The sequence below is a fragment of the Strongylocentrotus purpuratus genome, unplaced genomic scaffold (genome assembly GCF_000002235.5).
Source record: "Strongylocentrotus purpuratus isolate Spur 01 unplaced genomic scaffold, Spur_5.0 spur5_scaffold_16, whole genome shotgun sequence".
Taxonomy (NCBI): Eukaryota; Metazoa; Echinodermata; class Echinoidea; order Camarodonta; family Strongylocentrotidae; genus Strongylocentrotus; species Strongylocentrotus purpuratus.
In genome coordinates, this window is record NW_022145601.1 from 13,428,282 (window position 1) to 13,440,976 (window position 12,695).

At 38.9% G+C, this 12,695-nt stretch overlaps 1 protein-coding gene across 1 annotated transcript in view; it reads left to right on the forward strand.

The window, feature by feature from the left end:
• The window catches only part of LOC115924516 (rootletin-like), a 47,675-nt gene extending 38,308 nt beyond the window's left edge, over positions 1 to 9,367 (forward strand). The window contains exons 28-38 of the mRNA XM_030986841.1: positions 296 to 513; positions 1,879 to 2,100; positions 2,534 to 2,917; positions 3,311 to 3,450; positions 3,718 to 3,847; positions 4,503 to 4,703; positions 5,449 to 5,618; positions 6,400 to 6,541; positions 7,556 to 7,664; positions 7,931 to 8,158; positions 8,814 to 9,367. Coding sequence (XP_030842701.1) covers positions 296 to 513; positions 1,879 to 2,100; positions 2,534 to 2,917; positions 3,311 to 3,450; positions 3,718 to 3,847; positions 4,503 to 4,703; positions 5,449 to 5,618; positions 6,400 to 6,541; positions 7,556 to 7,664; positions 7,931 to 8,158; positions 8,814 to 8,899 — 2,030 coding nt within the window. The 3' untranslated portion in view covers positions 8,900 to 9,367. The remainder of the gene's footprint in view (positions 1 to 295; positions 514 to 1,878; positions 2,101 to 2,533; positions 2,918 to 3,310; positions 3,451 to 3,717; positions 3,848 to 4,502; positions 4,704 to 5,448; positions 5,619 to 6,399; positions 6,542 to 7,555; positions 7,665 to 7,930; positions 8,159 to 8,813) is intronic.
• The last annotated feature ends 3,328 nt before the right edge of the window (positions 9,368 to 12,695 follow it).

The window sequence follows — 12,695 nt, forward strand, 5'->3', positions numbered from 1 at the left end:
CCTCAAATTGTAGTTCTTAAGATATTTGTTAATGAGTCCAGCTAGTAGTACTTAACCAGGGCCAAAGGCGTCTCTTAGGGATAGGAGTCCTAGTCCGGTACGAGCACGTAGGACCAGGTCTCCTGTCATAGGACAGTCTAACATCTAATTTATATTTTAAGTTGTGTTCTCTCTTTAATCTTTACATTGTACATCATTTACTATCCCTGTACATGTACATGTAGCTCCGGGCACTCTGTACCAACACATTCTTACCCTCCAGTAAAAGAAACACTCTTAACCGATCAATTTCCAGGCTTTGACAACACCTTTGCCTCCACTGCCGATGGCTTTGGCACGCCCATCCCCCGCACCGGGTCCCCTGAACTACAGGACCGGTCCGCCAGCCCCCTCCCAACCCGCAGCACCTCCCCTACCCGTATGGAGCAGCTGGTGGCTGATATCGACCCTGAGACCGTCAGGATCGCCCTCAAAGACTTCTCCCAGCAGCTCAAGGATACAGAGAGAGAAAGGGTGAGTTCCTTTAGATATAAAGTCTGCTCTTGAGGTTAAAAGAAGAGATTCAATTCAATTCAATTCAAAATTCAGTTCAATTCGATTGAAATCATTTTATTCTTGAACATCAAATAAAACATCAGATTGTACATTCGTAAATAATTGCTTTTGAACAAGAAAAGGAGGACAACAAAAAGTATACACTCAAGATTATTACATTGTGTGTACATGTCAGATGAAAACACATTGTATTAAAAATAAAAAAGAAAAAAAACTATATGTAATATTAAAAATTAGAATCTGTACACTTACACAGACGGATGTTTTAGCTTTGTTTTTCCCCAAACTCTTAATAACAAAATGTTTTTAAGGATAGAATCTACTTCCTTTGAATCAGTTGTGAACATGTCAGATGGCCTGGGGCAAGAGCAATTGTTGGAGAATTTGTTCTAAGGCTTTTTGTTTCAGATATGAATAGATAGATCACTTAAACTGGTCCGTTCATAGTTGCTGGGGTAACTTTTCTTGTGAGATTTCCTTTTGAACTTGAATAAAAGCAGTAAGTCATGGGATTCATTTACACACTCTGCACCACATCCATGCCCTAGCAAATATATCTACAGCATGATGACCATGATGGCATCTTACACATTCAATCACGATGCTTTTCTGCATCCTTCTATGGCCTCATTTATCTTCAGGATATTGAATAGCAAGTGTAGATTACTAACTTACTAAGGGATCTTGCACATGATAACTTGTGTATAAAGTCTGCTCAGGGTAGACGAGGAAAGTGGTCTTTAAAGATAGCTTTCTTTTAACTCTTAAGCTGCCCCCATTCAATTCACCCAGTGCCACAGTGCTAATCCCTATTGTGCTAGCCACTAATCCTCTGTGTGCCATGTTAATTTAAGGTAGGTTCAATTAGCGCGTGTAACTTATGCACAAAAATGTGTCCGTGGCACGCGAGCGAATGAGCGTTTATGTGTGCATGGCAAGCCACCAGAAACCCAATTATGTGACCGTGGCACGCCAGCGCATGCACAGAACAGTGTTCTTGGCACGATAAGAGTTAAAGGGCCACTCTAACCAAAACGGGCTAAAAATGAAAAAAAAAAGACATGTAGAATAATTTTTGAGGGAGATCTGTGAAAAATGGATGGTTATTATCATTTTTTGTCAATTTAGAGATTTTCTAAAAAATCAGAGACTGGAATATTAATAAATAGAGGTGTATTCATGTTTTGAAAGGCTATGTTATTTGGGTTAGAGTGGCCCTTTAAACATGTTCAATGTTCAATGTTCAAGTTGGTCAATCTGTATAGATGGTTCCTAAAGCAGGTGTTACCATACATACTTATAATTCAAACCTTGCTATTTCAGGATGAAGCCTTCTGCCGTATTCGCCTGATCACCCAAGAGCTTGCTGAGAACGAGGCAGCCAGGCATCGTGTCGATCAACGCCTGCAGCAGTTCCAGAAGTCCCTGACTGAAGCGGAGGAGGGCAAGCGTGGCGCCGACGGACGTCTCAGCAGCGCGCAGACCGCTCTCATGCTTCAAGAGGAGACAATCCGACGAAGTGAGAGGGACCGTAAAGGCATGCAGGTAAAGTTTCTAGTGATCTCTCTTTACGTGCCATTTCTTGAGACGTTGGCAACCATGGAATGCCACAACTCTCTGTCCCATGTTTTATGAAGTAATTCATTCTCCCCAAGATCAATTCTACTTTCAGAAATCCCACTCCGTAAGCTACTCATGCACAGAATCCTCCTTCTACCCCTACTCCTCCCCTCGATTCTTCTAGGACAGTGCATGCGATTAAAGTCTTAAATCTAAAAGAAAGAATTATTAGTAAGTGGTCAACAGCCTTAGGAGGCGGTAATCAAAGTCTTTTAAAATGTCAAAGGCTTAGAATTACAGCAGTACTTACAGGAAGTCGTTTTCTACAAGGTGATGTTGCTAGTACGTAAATCACCAAAATCATAACAAAATTGTATATGAGCAAGGAATAACTTAACATTTTCATTTGTATCTTCAGGAAAAAATCAACACCTTAGAGCGTTCACTCCAGTCGGCCGAGGCTGAGAAGCGTAACCAGAGCGACCGCATCGCCAAGATGAACCAGGGCTCCCAGAGGATGGAGGGAGACAAGCGTTCCCTCCGCGAGACCCTGGAGGCATCGGAGAACCGCTGCACGCAGCTGGAGCTGAAGCGACGGGCACTAGAGGGCGATCTTCAGCGGTCTCATCTGTCGATGAACGACAAGGAGACGGAGAGCCAGGTCCTGCAGGATAGGATCGAGGCCTTGATGAGACAGATCCAGGACCTGGAGAGTAAGAACACCTCGTTGCAGTTGACCGTTGATAGACTGTCCAGCTCGCTGGCCAGGTCCGAGGAAGGAGAACACACTCTCAAGGATCAGGTGAGAATTATTTAGTAGGACCCATCCTTCTCATAACCTTCATAATCTCCCCAAAGCCATTTTCATGTACAGGCAAACCTGTCTATAACGACCGCCCAAGGGTAACACAAAATGTCTTTGTAGTCGGATTCCTTTAGTACATGTTTCAAGAATCTATTTTCAAGGGAAACAAAAAATGTGGTCTTTGTAGACAGGTGGTCACTAAAGCAGGTTTGACTTTAACTTACCCAACTAAAGCTGTTCTGAATGTAGTCTACCATTACTGTAACTGTCTATGGTTGTGATTATGTATTTTTTTTAATTGATCTGTAAACTTTTACCAGAGAAAAACAAATTTCCAAATGGACGATAAGTGCTTCATTTAATTTAATTTATAATTTAATTTCTTTTCAGTTGCAATCCCTCTCCCTGTCTCTCAACGACACTGCAATGGAATCTACTCAGAAGCAGGAACAGTTACATCACCTACAACAGGCTGTGGCTAACAGCGAGAAGGATAGGAGAGTCCTGCAAGAAAGATTGGATGCTGCAAGGTATTACATCTCTCTCTATGATTTTTGTGTCCTTCTGTGTTAAAGCGACATGTATTTCTGTTGTATCATGTGTAAAATCAGCACATTAAAATCATGGATCTCCCCCAATAGTATTTTTGGAATCCTAGTTTGTTATTTATGTTAATCGATGTAAAAGTTGTTCAGATAATGTCTATCAGAAAGGAAATTAATGCTATTTTAGACTTCTGTAATGGAATAAATATAAACACTAATAATGACCCGTGCTCTTGCTATTTGTTATTGTAGACATGGTGCTAGTGATGCCAAGAAGCAGAACCATCAATTGATAGAGAGAGTTCAGCAGGGACAGAACGATCTAGCTGAGTGTGAGCTGAGGAGGGCAGAGCTGGAGCAACAAGTCAGGTCTTCACAACAGGTCAGTGGTGTTTATACAGTCAAACCTTCTTTAGTGACCACCTGTATAGAAAGTCCACATTTTGTGTTTCCCTTGAAAATGGTTTCTCATTGAAACATGTACTAAAGGAACCTGTACATAAAGACCACCTGCCTATAAAGACCACTTTTCTTGTTACCCTTGGATGGTATTTATAGACAAGTTTCACTGTATAACATTGTCTGAAGGGCATTAACTCAGTGTTAACCTTTTTACAACAATCATTCCACATGCTGTGGTGTGGCTCAGTTACTTTGATCCAGAGCCCTATAAAATTATACTAGATGTACAGTATGAGTAGAATAGGCAAAAATGTCTGCACACACTGTATCCATTTTAGTTGAATGGATATTTTGTGTTTGGTACCAGGAATTAAAAAATGAAAATAAGCTTCAAAATCCTTAAATTTGTAACATGTTGAGAGATTCAGAATCATTGTTTTTTCGATCAAAATTTGCCATTGCCATTCTCATGGGAAGTTGTATACTCACGTCACCTAGGGAACCATAGTTGCCAACCAGAATATTCTCATGGGAAGTTGTAGTCTCACATCACCTAACGAACCAAAGTTGCCAACCAGAATATTCTGATGCAAGTTCATATTATTATTCATCTTTTCGTCTACGTCCCCACACAGCTCGTGAAGCAGCACCAGGAATCAGAGGAGACCACCATGACTCAGATCCAGAGGTTCCAAGCAGAGAAACGTTCCTTGAAGGAACACGTCACCACACTGCAGAAGGCCTACAGTAACCTAGAGACCGAGAAGAGAGAGGTGCAACGCAGTGCGGGTCGTCTGGAAAAAGATAAGACTGCCCTCAAGAAGACCCTGGATAAGGTAAGATCTAGGGGATATAGATTCAAGCCCCTCTGCATTAGTTTGGCCAGAAGGGATTAGACCTCCCTGCATGGTCACTGATAGGTGGTTATCTCATCAATCAGCTCTCAACATAAGAAAAAGGGGACCATGGGGGACCAATGTCACCGGTTAGGCATTGTTTGCTATATAGAGGGCGCAAGTAGCTATAAGTAGTGTAGTGGGGCTTTAAGTTTTATATTGCATTCTACATTTTTGGATTGAAACTACAAAGTGATCTGTGTCCAATTTTCATATCGTATTGAAAAGAACAAAATGTCTATTTTGTCCTGAAAAATTATTGTAAAAAATGTATTTTACAAGTGACTTTAGGTTGTGAATACTTTGAATAGTTCAATTATCATTCATAATCCTCTTTAATAAACAATTATTCCAACAGATCATTCTCAGTTTGAGACAGGGGAACAATTTACAAGAACAGATGAAAACTGAAATACTGTTTTTATTGTAATTGGGCTAGTTGATGTATTTTGTCCCATACGTTAGCAACCACATTTTAGTATCCCTTGCGATCGTGTTAAGTAGATTGCATTACTGCAGCTGAGATCAGACAGAAGATCTATGAAAATAAAAGTTTCATTGTTATAACATTCTTAATGTAATCCTGTGAATCATGGTGATGTACGGGACACAGAAATACAAATGACATTAGACTGCCATATCAAGAAAAATGCTTATGTCTCTCTCCATTTCCCCCTTACTTCAGGTTGAGCGAGAGAAGATGCGCCATGAGGAGGCCGTTATGAGGGCCACGTCGGAGAAAGGAGCTCTAGACCAGTCCCTAACCTCCCTGGACCAAGAAAATATTGAGCTTCAGAGACAGACCCAGGCCCTACAGGCCACGCTGGCTGAGACGGAACAGCAACATGCCCAGAGGTGAGGATACAAAGCATATTCATCAAATTTGATGGATCAGACCTAATCAATCAAATCTTTTAATAATCCAGTTGTCAGAATTTGTGTACTGGCGTATGTATGGGATTATATCCCGCATACTAAAAATCTGGCAATCTGATTGGTCTAAACAAGGTCACATGATCAATCTCCCTGCGATAGGACTTTTGTACCATAATTTTTTGCTGCTGCCCCACTTGTCCATTGAATAAGCGTAGCAAAGTAGGTTACGTGAAATGTCAATGTCAATGTCAAAATGATCGACTGTATTACATGTATGCGTGTTGTGCTTTGTAAAATTTAGCTGAAGCTAAACTGTCTGCAGAATCAGTTCTTTTAATTATGTAAAATTCACTTTAAATAGACCTTATTGCCGATGTGGGATATAAAACAAATATTAACCTCCTTTACCCGGGCAATGGATACAAACTACATGTATCATCGCCGAGGTGATCTCGGGGCTACCATCTTCCCTCGTCTTGCGGCTCAGGAAGATAGTAGCCCCGAGATCACCTCGGCGATGATAGTTTGTATCCATTACCCTCGTAGTCGATTAATATTTGCTTACTATCAAACCTAAGGATAACCAATTGTCAGATTGTCTTTTTGGTTGCCATATTCAAAACATGAGCATGCATGTCAATCTATCTTATTGGATATTGAGGTTCAGATGTTTCAGATACCTAAGCTGTAGTCCTTTGGACTAAGCTTACATGGGTGTGTGGCCTTAGATATTTTCATTTGTTTGTTTGTTTGTTTGTAGATTGATTGAGCTGACTACAAGACACAGACAAGAGACAGAGATCGAGACAGAGAGATTGAGAACAGCTCAGCTTCAAGCTGAGAGGACCCTAGAGGCCAGGGAGAGGGCTCATAGACAGAGGGTCAAAGGACTTGAAGAGCAGGTTGGTATACCCTAATGCAAAGTGGAATAGTCCAGCTATTGGTGGTAGTGCCATGAAAAAAATGGCTTACACCATTTTGTTATGGGTGTGATAGATTCTAAAAGGCATGTAACCAGAATTGTTGGTAAAGTGAGCTTATTTGGCTAATGTAACAGATACAGTCTCCCTAATGCAAAGTGGAATTGTCCAGCTTTTAGTGGTAGTGCCATGAGAACATAGTGTACACCATTTTGTTATGGGCATGGAATCTAAATAGCAGGTAACTAGAACAGTTGGTAAGGCAAGTTAATTTGACCATACAAAATTATCCCTGCTTTAAAGTAGAATGACCCAGCTTTTAGTGGTCGTGATTATATGAGAAAGTGTTTTAATGTCTTGCCCTTGATACAAGAAGGACATTTTAGCAAGAATCTTGATGGTAGATTGTGGCTTTACAGGGATAAATAAAGAAGGATAATTCTTTCTTCCTGATCAGAGTATAATATTTATCAGGTCTAATAATTACCCGATTTAAAATCGGTTTCCCGTTTTTTAATTTTTTCTTTCTTCTTTTCAGGCAGGTAGTCTCTATGTTCATGTTTCTTTAGTACAGGTTTCTATTAGAAACAATTGTCAAAGGAAAAAATTGTAGTCTTCATAGACAGATGGTCTTTATAAGCAAGTGGTCACTAAAGCAGGTTTCACCTTGTATCTCTAGTTGTGATTCATCAAGTTGGGTTTGAGATTTGAGTCATTGAAGTATCGTGGTCGAGTGGATACGTCACTGGACTGTGGATCACAGCACTAATGTCCTTTGGCAAGACATAAATCTACATTTACCGCACTCGACCCAGTTGATGGAAATGGGTATCTGGCAGGAGTTAATTCCTCGAAATGCTAGAGCGCTGTAATGGCAGCCATGCTAAAAACGGAGCACCAGGAGTGTCAAGTCTGACAGACATGAGCGCTATACAAGAACTCACTATTACCTTTATTATTATCATTTTCTTTGTTATTTCTTTCTTTTTTATTCAGAATTCCACCTTGAAGGATCAGATGCATCATGAGGTACGGAAAAGACAACAGTACATCTCCATGAGTTCCAAGACTAATGACGAGATCCAGGACCTCAGGAATATGCTCAGTAAGAACCAAGTCCAGTTTTCAATTCATGTCTTTATTAGTTTTTCTTTCAGATTACAGTGTGTCTAGTGGAGATAGAAATATACTTTAGACCTTTCAAGAGACTGACATATTTCTTAACCCCTTTGAATGGTGATTTTGATATAACTCACCAAAATCAATCTGTACCTACTTTGTTAAAAGAATAAAAGAACTCAACATTACATTGAAATCAGATAATTCTATAAACTGTTGATTTATGAACATATGTGCGTTTACCCCATTCAGGCGACTCCTTGCACTCTGTGGCCCGCGACCCGACCCTTGACCCTCTGCTGCTGGAGCACGAGACCAGGAAGCTAGATGAGTCCATGGGATACTCCTCCTCTCTGCGCAGGTCGGCCAGAGGGGCGTCGCCTCCTACCAGTCTATCACCACGCCTAGCCAAGGACCGCAACCGTAGTATATCCCCCGTTAGGCTGGGTAAACCAGCCAGCACCTCAACACCGGGCATGGGTAAGTTAACTTAACCCTCTAGCATCTCCAAAATGCCCCTTGTACTTTCACATATTCAGGAAGCGCATCAGGGGGGTGTTTCACAAAGATTCTAAGTCGAACTTGACTCTAAGTTGGACTTAGAAATTATGGAGAGCCATTTGTAGCCTTAAAATAGAATATATTCAAAAGCAAAAATTCAAGTATTTTAGACTTTTTATAAATTCCCCATCAAGAACATGAAATCTCCCAAGATAATAGAAAATATGAATAATTTGAATCAACATTTTATGTCTTTTGAATAATTTTTACAAAATATTTTCAATGACGGCTTACCATAATTGTTAAGTCCAACTTAGGGATAAGTTCAACTTAGGATCTTTGTGAAACACCCCCCAGGTTTTGTATCTCACACACATTTTCTAGAGGGGATTCCCCAGTATCAAAGTCAGATTGTTATAACATGTAGATAATCAAAATTGCGTCTTCTAATACAGGCTTTCAAAAGCAGAATGAGGATGTCAAAGGAACAGGATTTATTCAGAGTTTTTACCGAGCACTTAAATAATGAGAGTGGGAGTTCAGCGTAGTTCTCATGAAATTCGTATTGTGGTTTTTATGTCCATTGTGTTCTCCCAAATAATCTATTCTCCTTTCTTCTGTCTTTTCTTACTAGATTCCAAGCTTAGAAGTAGCAGTGGCAGAACTCGATCAGCGCGAGGCCTCAGTCCGTCATCTCTTCGCGGCTCGTTACGAAAGTGATCCGTTTCCTGTAGAGTAGTCATGCAATATGTATAGAATTCATCTGCATTCCATTCCAGTGTTGAGAGTCAGAAGGGTTAACTCTATGATAAAACCTACAATTCTGTTTCCAAAACATACAAGACAATCATCATGTCTCGTCGGATGATTTGATTTGACAGAAGATTTTGTAAGTAACTTATTCATTAGAAATGAGATATCGGAAGTCCTGGTTAGGTGACGTTAACAGCATTCCATATTCAAGGGCAGGAGTTCTCCATTTAGTTTACAATAAGCAGATAGACTAAGTTTAAAGTCGCTTGCCTTTGAGGCTAGTGGTAGCTAAAGGGTTCACCCATAGCTAGTTGAGAGCATAGTTGCAACACCAGAAGTCTCTCCTGATTTGTCAGTCACTTCGTGGAGCTTCAAAGACATGCTAGTCCCTCTTATAGAAATCATACGTGGGAGGGAAGTCTTTGCAGCTCCATGATTTAACTGCAATCACATTCACGGAGGAGATGTCAGTTGGTCTAGCGGTAATGTCCGTGGTACGGTCAGCTAAAAGTATTTTGGATGGTGACGCTAAAAGTCAGTCCCCAGACGTTAATAATCATATCTGATTGATACATGTCTGAAAAAAATACAAGTTTCAAAAAGGTTTGCTTCGTCACAACTATCTCTTTCAATGTGCTATGGGTTAACCCTATTATTGCCATATGAAGTTATAAAATGTAGACAATCAGGGGAATTTAGTGTTATTGGATCAAATGAGAAAATATTGCAGAGAGAATAGAAAGTTGGCCTAAGCTGTAGATAGCCTTGATTCACGTGCAGTGGTGCTGTTTTTTGAGGTGTTGAGACAACATACTCTCACGACTGCCATTCGCTTGCTTGAACTGCCCTTCATGGAACGATTCATTCCTTTCTGGTACCAATTGGATGTGATGTGCTTAAAGACAAAAATAGAGTGTTTGCAAATGCGATAGAAACTAGTGAAAGCAAGATTGAAGTACTTTTAAAAGTTTCAGGACATTTGAAAGTTGAAGTTGGTGTTCATATTTTATTTGTTTGATGATGATTGTTTTACCTGACTGCTTAAAGAAAGTATGTATATGTTTGTAAGTAAACAACCAGGGGATCGCCGGCTTTAATTCCTCTCCAAAGGACTTGGTAATTAGGATCAATGCCTTACCAAAGGGCACGAGCGCATTGACTCGGTTTCCAAACCAGGGACCTCCCGGTTACAAGACCACTGCTCTATCACTGGACCATGCACCTACTCAGGCGCCTGGTCTCATACCAGAAAGCAAGTATACATGTAAGGCTGTGGGCAAGGGAACATGGGACCAGTATCTAAAGTCCTATCTGAGGGACAAAGCAATTATTAATTTGTACCATACTTACAGGTACCATTGCACTACATCGGTTTGAAATCCCAATATCAGGGTAACAAGATGGATGCTTTACATATGATTACATAACAACCACCGGTCTCAAAACTTTAAAAACCAGTTCTTCATGTTTCGATGTCTTAGGAGACATATTTCAATGGGCTATTTTAATTTTGTCTCTGGATTATGTAAGATAACCGTTCACAGGTGCAAGATATTCAAGCTTCTAGATATAATAGGTTTGATCGTGAATTTGCAAAGGCTTTCTGTGTAGAAATTAGATGTGGCATGACAAAACAGTTCAGTACGATTATTTATTTTAGATTTGATGATGGTTTGCTGATAGTTGAGACTTGCGTAATGTGTACATTGACAGTGGGTACTGAAAAGAGATATATAAAGATGACGCAAGTTGAAATAGTTGAGAGTTTATATCTTGATGTGCGTTTGCTGATCAGATAGACTTGTACAGCGAAAAATTGAAAAGAGATCATTTTAGCTTTGTTGAATCGTTTGAGATTGGTATGCAGGCATCAGTTGCTTGGTTTGTTGCAGATTCTTTGAATTGCTATCATAACAGTTTAGAGTTTGGATGAAAGACAGATTTTTGATGTGCACATTAGAAAGATATTTGCAATGCTTGGTTTTGGAATTCAATCTGATAATTTAACTTATTCAACTTGCATGTTTTGTTCATGTTTTTTTGTTGGTGGTAATTGAAATTACAGTATATTATTCTCTACTTCACTCAAAACAGTAGCTTATATCATTTACGGGAATTCTCTTGTGGAAAGAACTGTTAGGTTAAAATATGCTCGTGAAAATGCATTTTTATTTTAATTAGATAGGCAGTATTTTAATTGAATTGGTTTATTTGGTTTATTGAAAAAAAACATGACATGCAGCTTGTCTGTTTTAACAAGATAATCAGATTTTTATATTATAATACAAACATTGAAATTCAAAAGTAATTAAACAATGATAACATCACACAGGAAAATAATAAAAGATTTAGAAAAATGTGTCGCAGATGTGGATAAGTAGGTATCAAAATAATTAAGGCAATGTCATTAAATATTCAAGGATAAATTCAATTACCGGTAAGCATGTTCAGGAATATTAATATTTTTCAAGCAAGAAATGTAATTAGTCTCCGTCGTTTTGGTGTGAGTACTTAAATATGAGAGATATATTATCATAAGATATTGCAGGCAATGCTGACTGTAAATGGTATGTTTTCTCAGCTTTCATCATACTTCGATAGGGTCCACCCTCAGGCTTAATTCATGAGCATCCATTGTAATAGGACTGTGTTAGTAAATTTCATTCAGTATTAATTCTTTTTGCATGATTTTTTATGAATCGATGCAGTCATGCAGATCATTATTTTTGTTTGTTTCAACGAATTGATGTGCTTAGCGTGCAGTAGATAATCTATCAGCAATTTTCTGTGTGTGCAAGTGAGTTTTTTGTTTTTTTGTTTGTTCTTTCTGCTGTAATTTTTATTTTGTGAAAATCATTTTAATGAAATACTGTAATTCTTTGTTCTGTATAACATTTAGAATGATTTCAATTTCTTATGTAATATAATGTCCTATAGTATGGACATACTGCTTTTTAAGGGGAAATGGTGCAGAAAAGATGATGTACAATTCGAACATTCCATGAGCTGAGGATTTTTACAGACATATATGCCCCAAAATACCCTGCCCTTTGTTTGAACATGAGTTTTTCTTTAATACATGACCTTGAAAATATATCTCCGTCCAAAAAGACATGATATTATGATGTTTGTTTTCTTGTTTGCTTAGGATATACTTTCTAGAATGTGATAAGTAATTTTAAATAGGATATAGAGTTGTATTAAAGTAGCCTTATTTGACCAGATGCAGTTACCCTGTTATGAAGTAGAATAACCCAGGTTTTGTGATGTTCATATTAGAAAGTGGTTTGTACCATTTTGAAATAGGTATGGTCAGATTTTAAATTATGTAGACAGAGCAGTGAGTAAAGCAAGCTTTTGCCGGATGTAGTCACCCCTATTGTAAAGTAGAATGGCCTAGCTTTTGTTGGTAGTGATATGAGGAAGTGGTTGATACCATTTTGAAAATGGGGATGGTTTCACAGTGGGTTGCCTTGAATTGGAAGTGCTCTTACAATGTGTGCCCGAGAAGGATGGGTAAATGAATTGACATTACAGTAACCTGGGGGTGTTTCACAAAGCCTTTTTTCAATGAAAAATGACAAAAATAAGTGACAAATCTGCTGATAACCAATCAGAAGCAAGGATTTCACTAGCTTATAATGGAAACTCTCAATATGTCACTGATGACACGTTTTGTGAAACACCCCCCTGAAGGAAAAAAATAAAAATATCTTCTAAATAAAATAGAGTGAAAATAAATTATTATTATCTCATGCAGGGT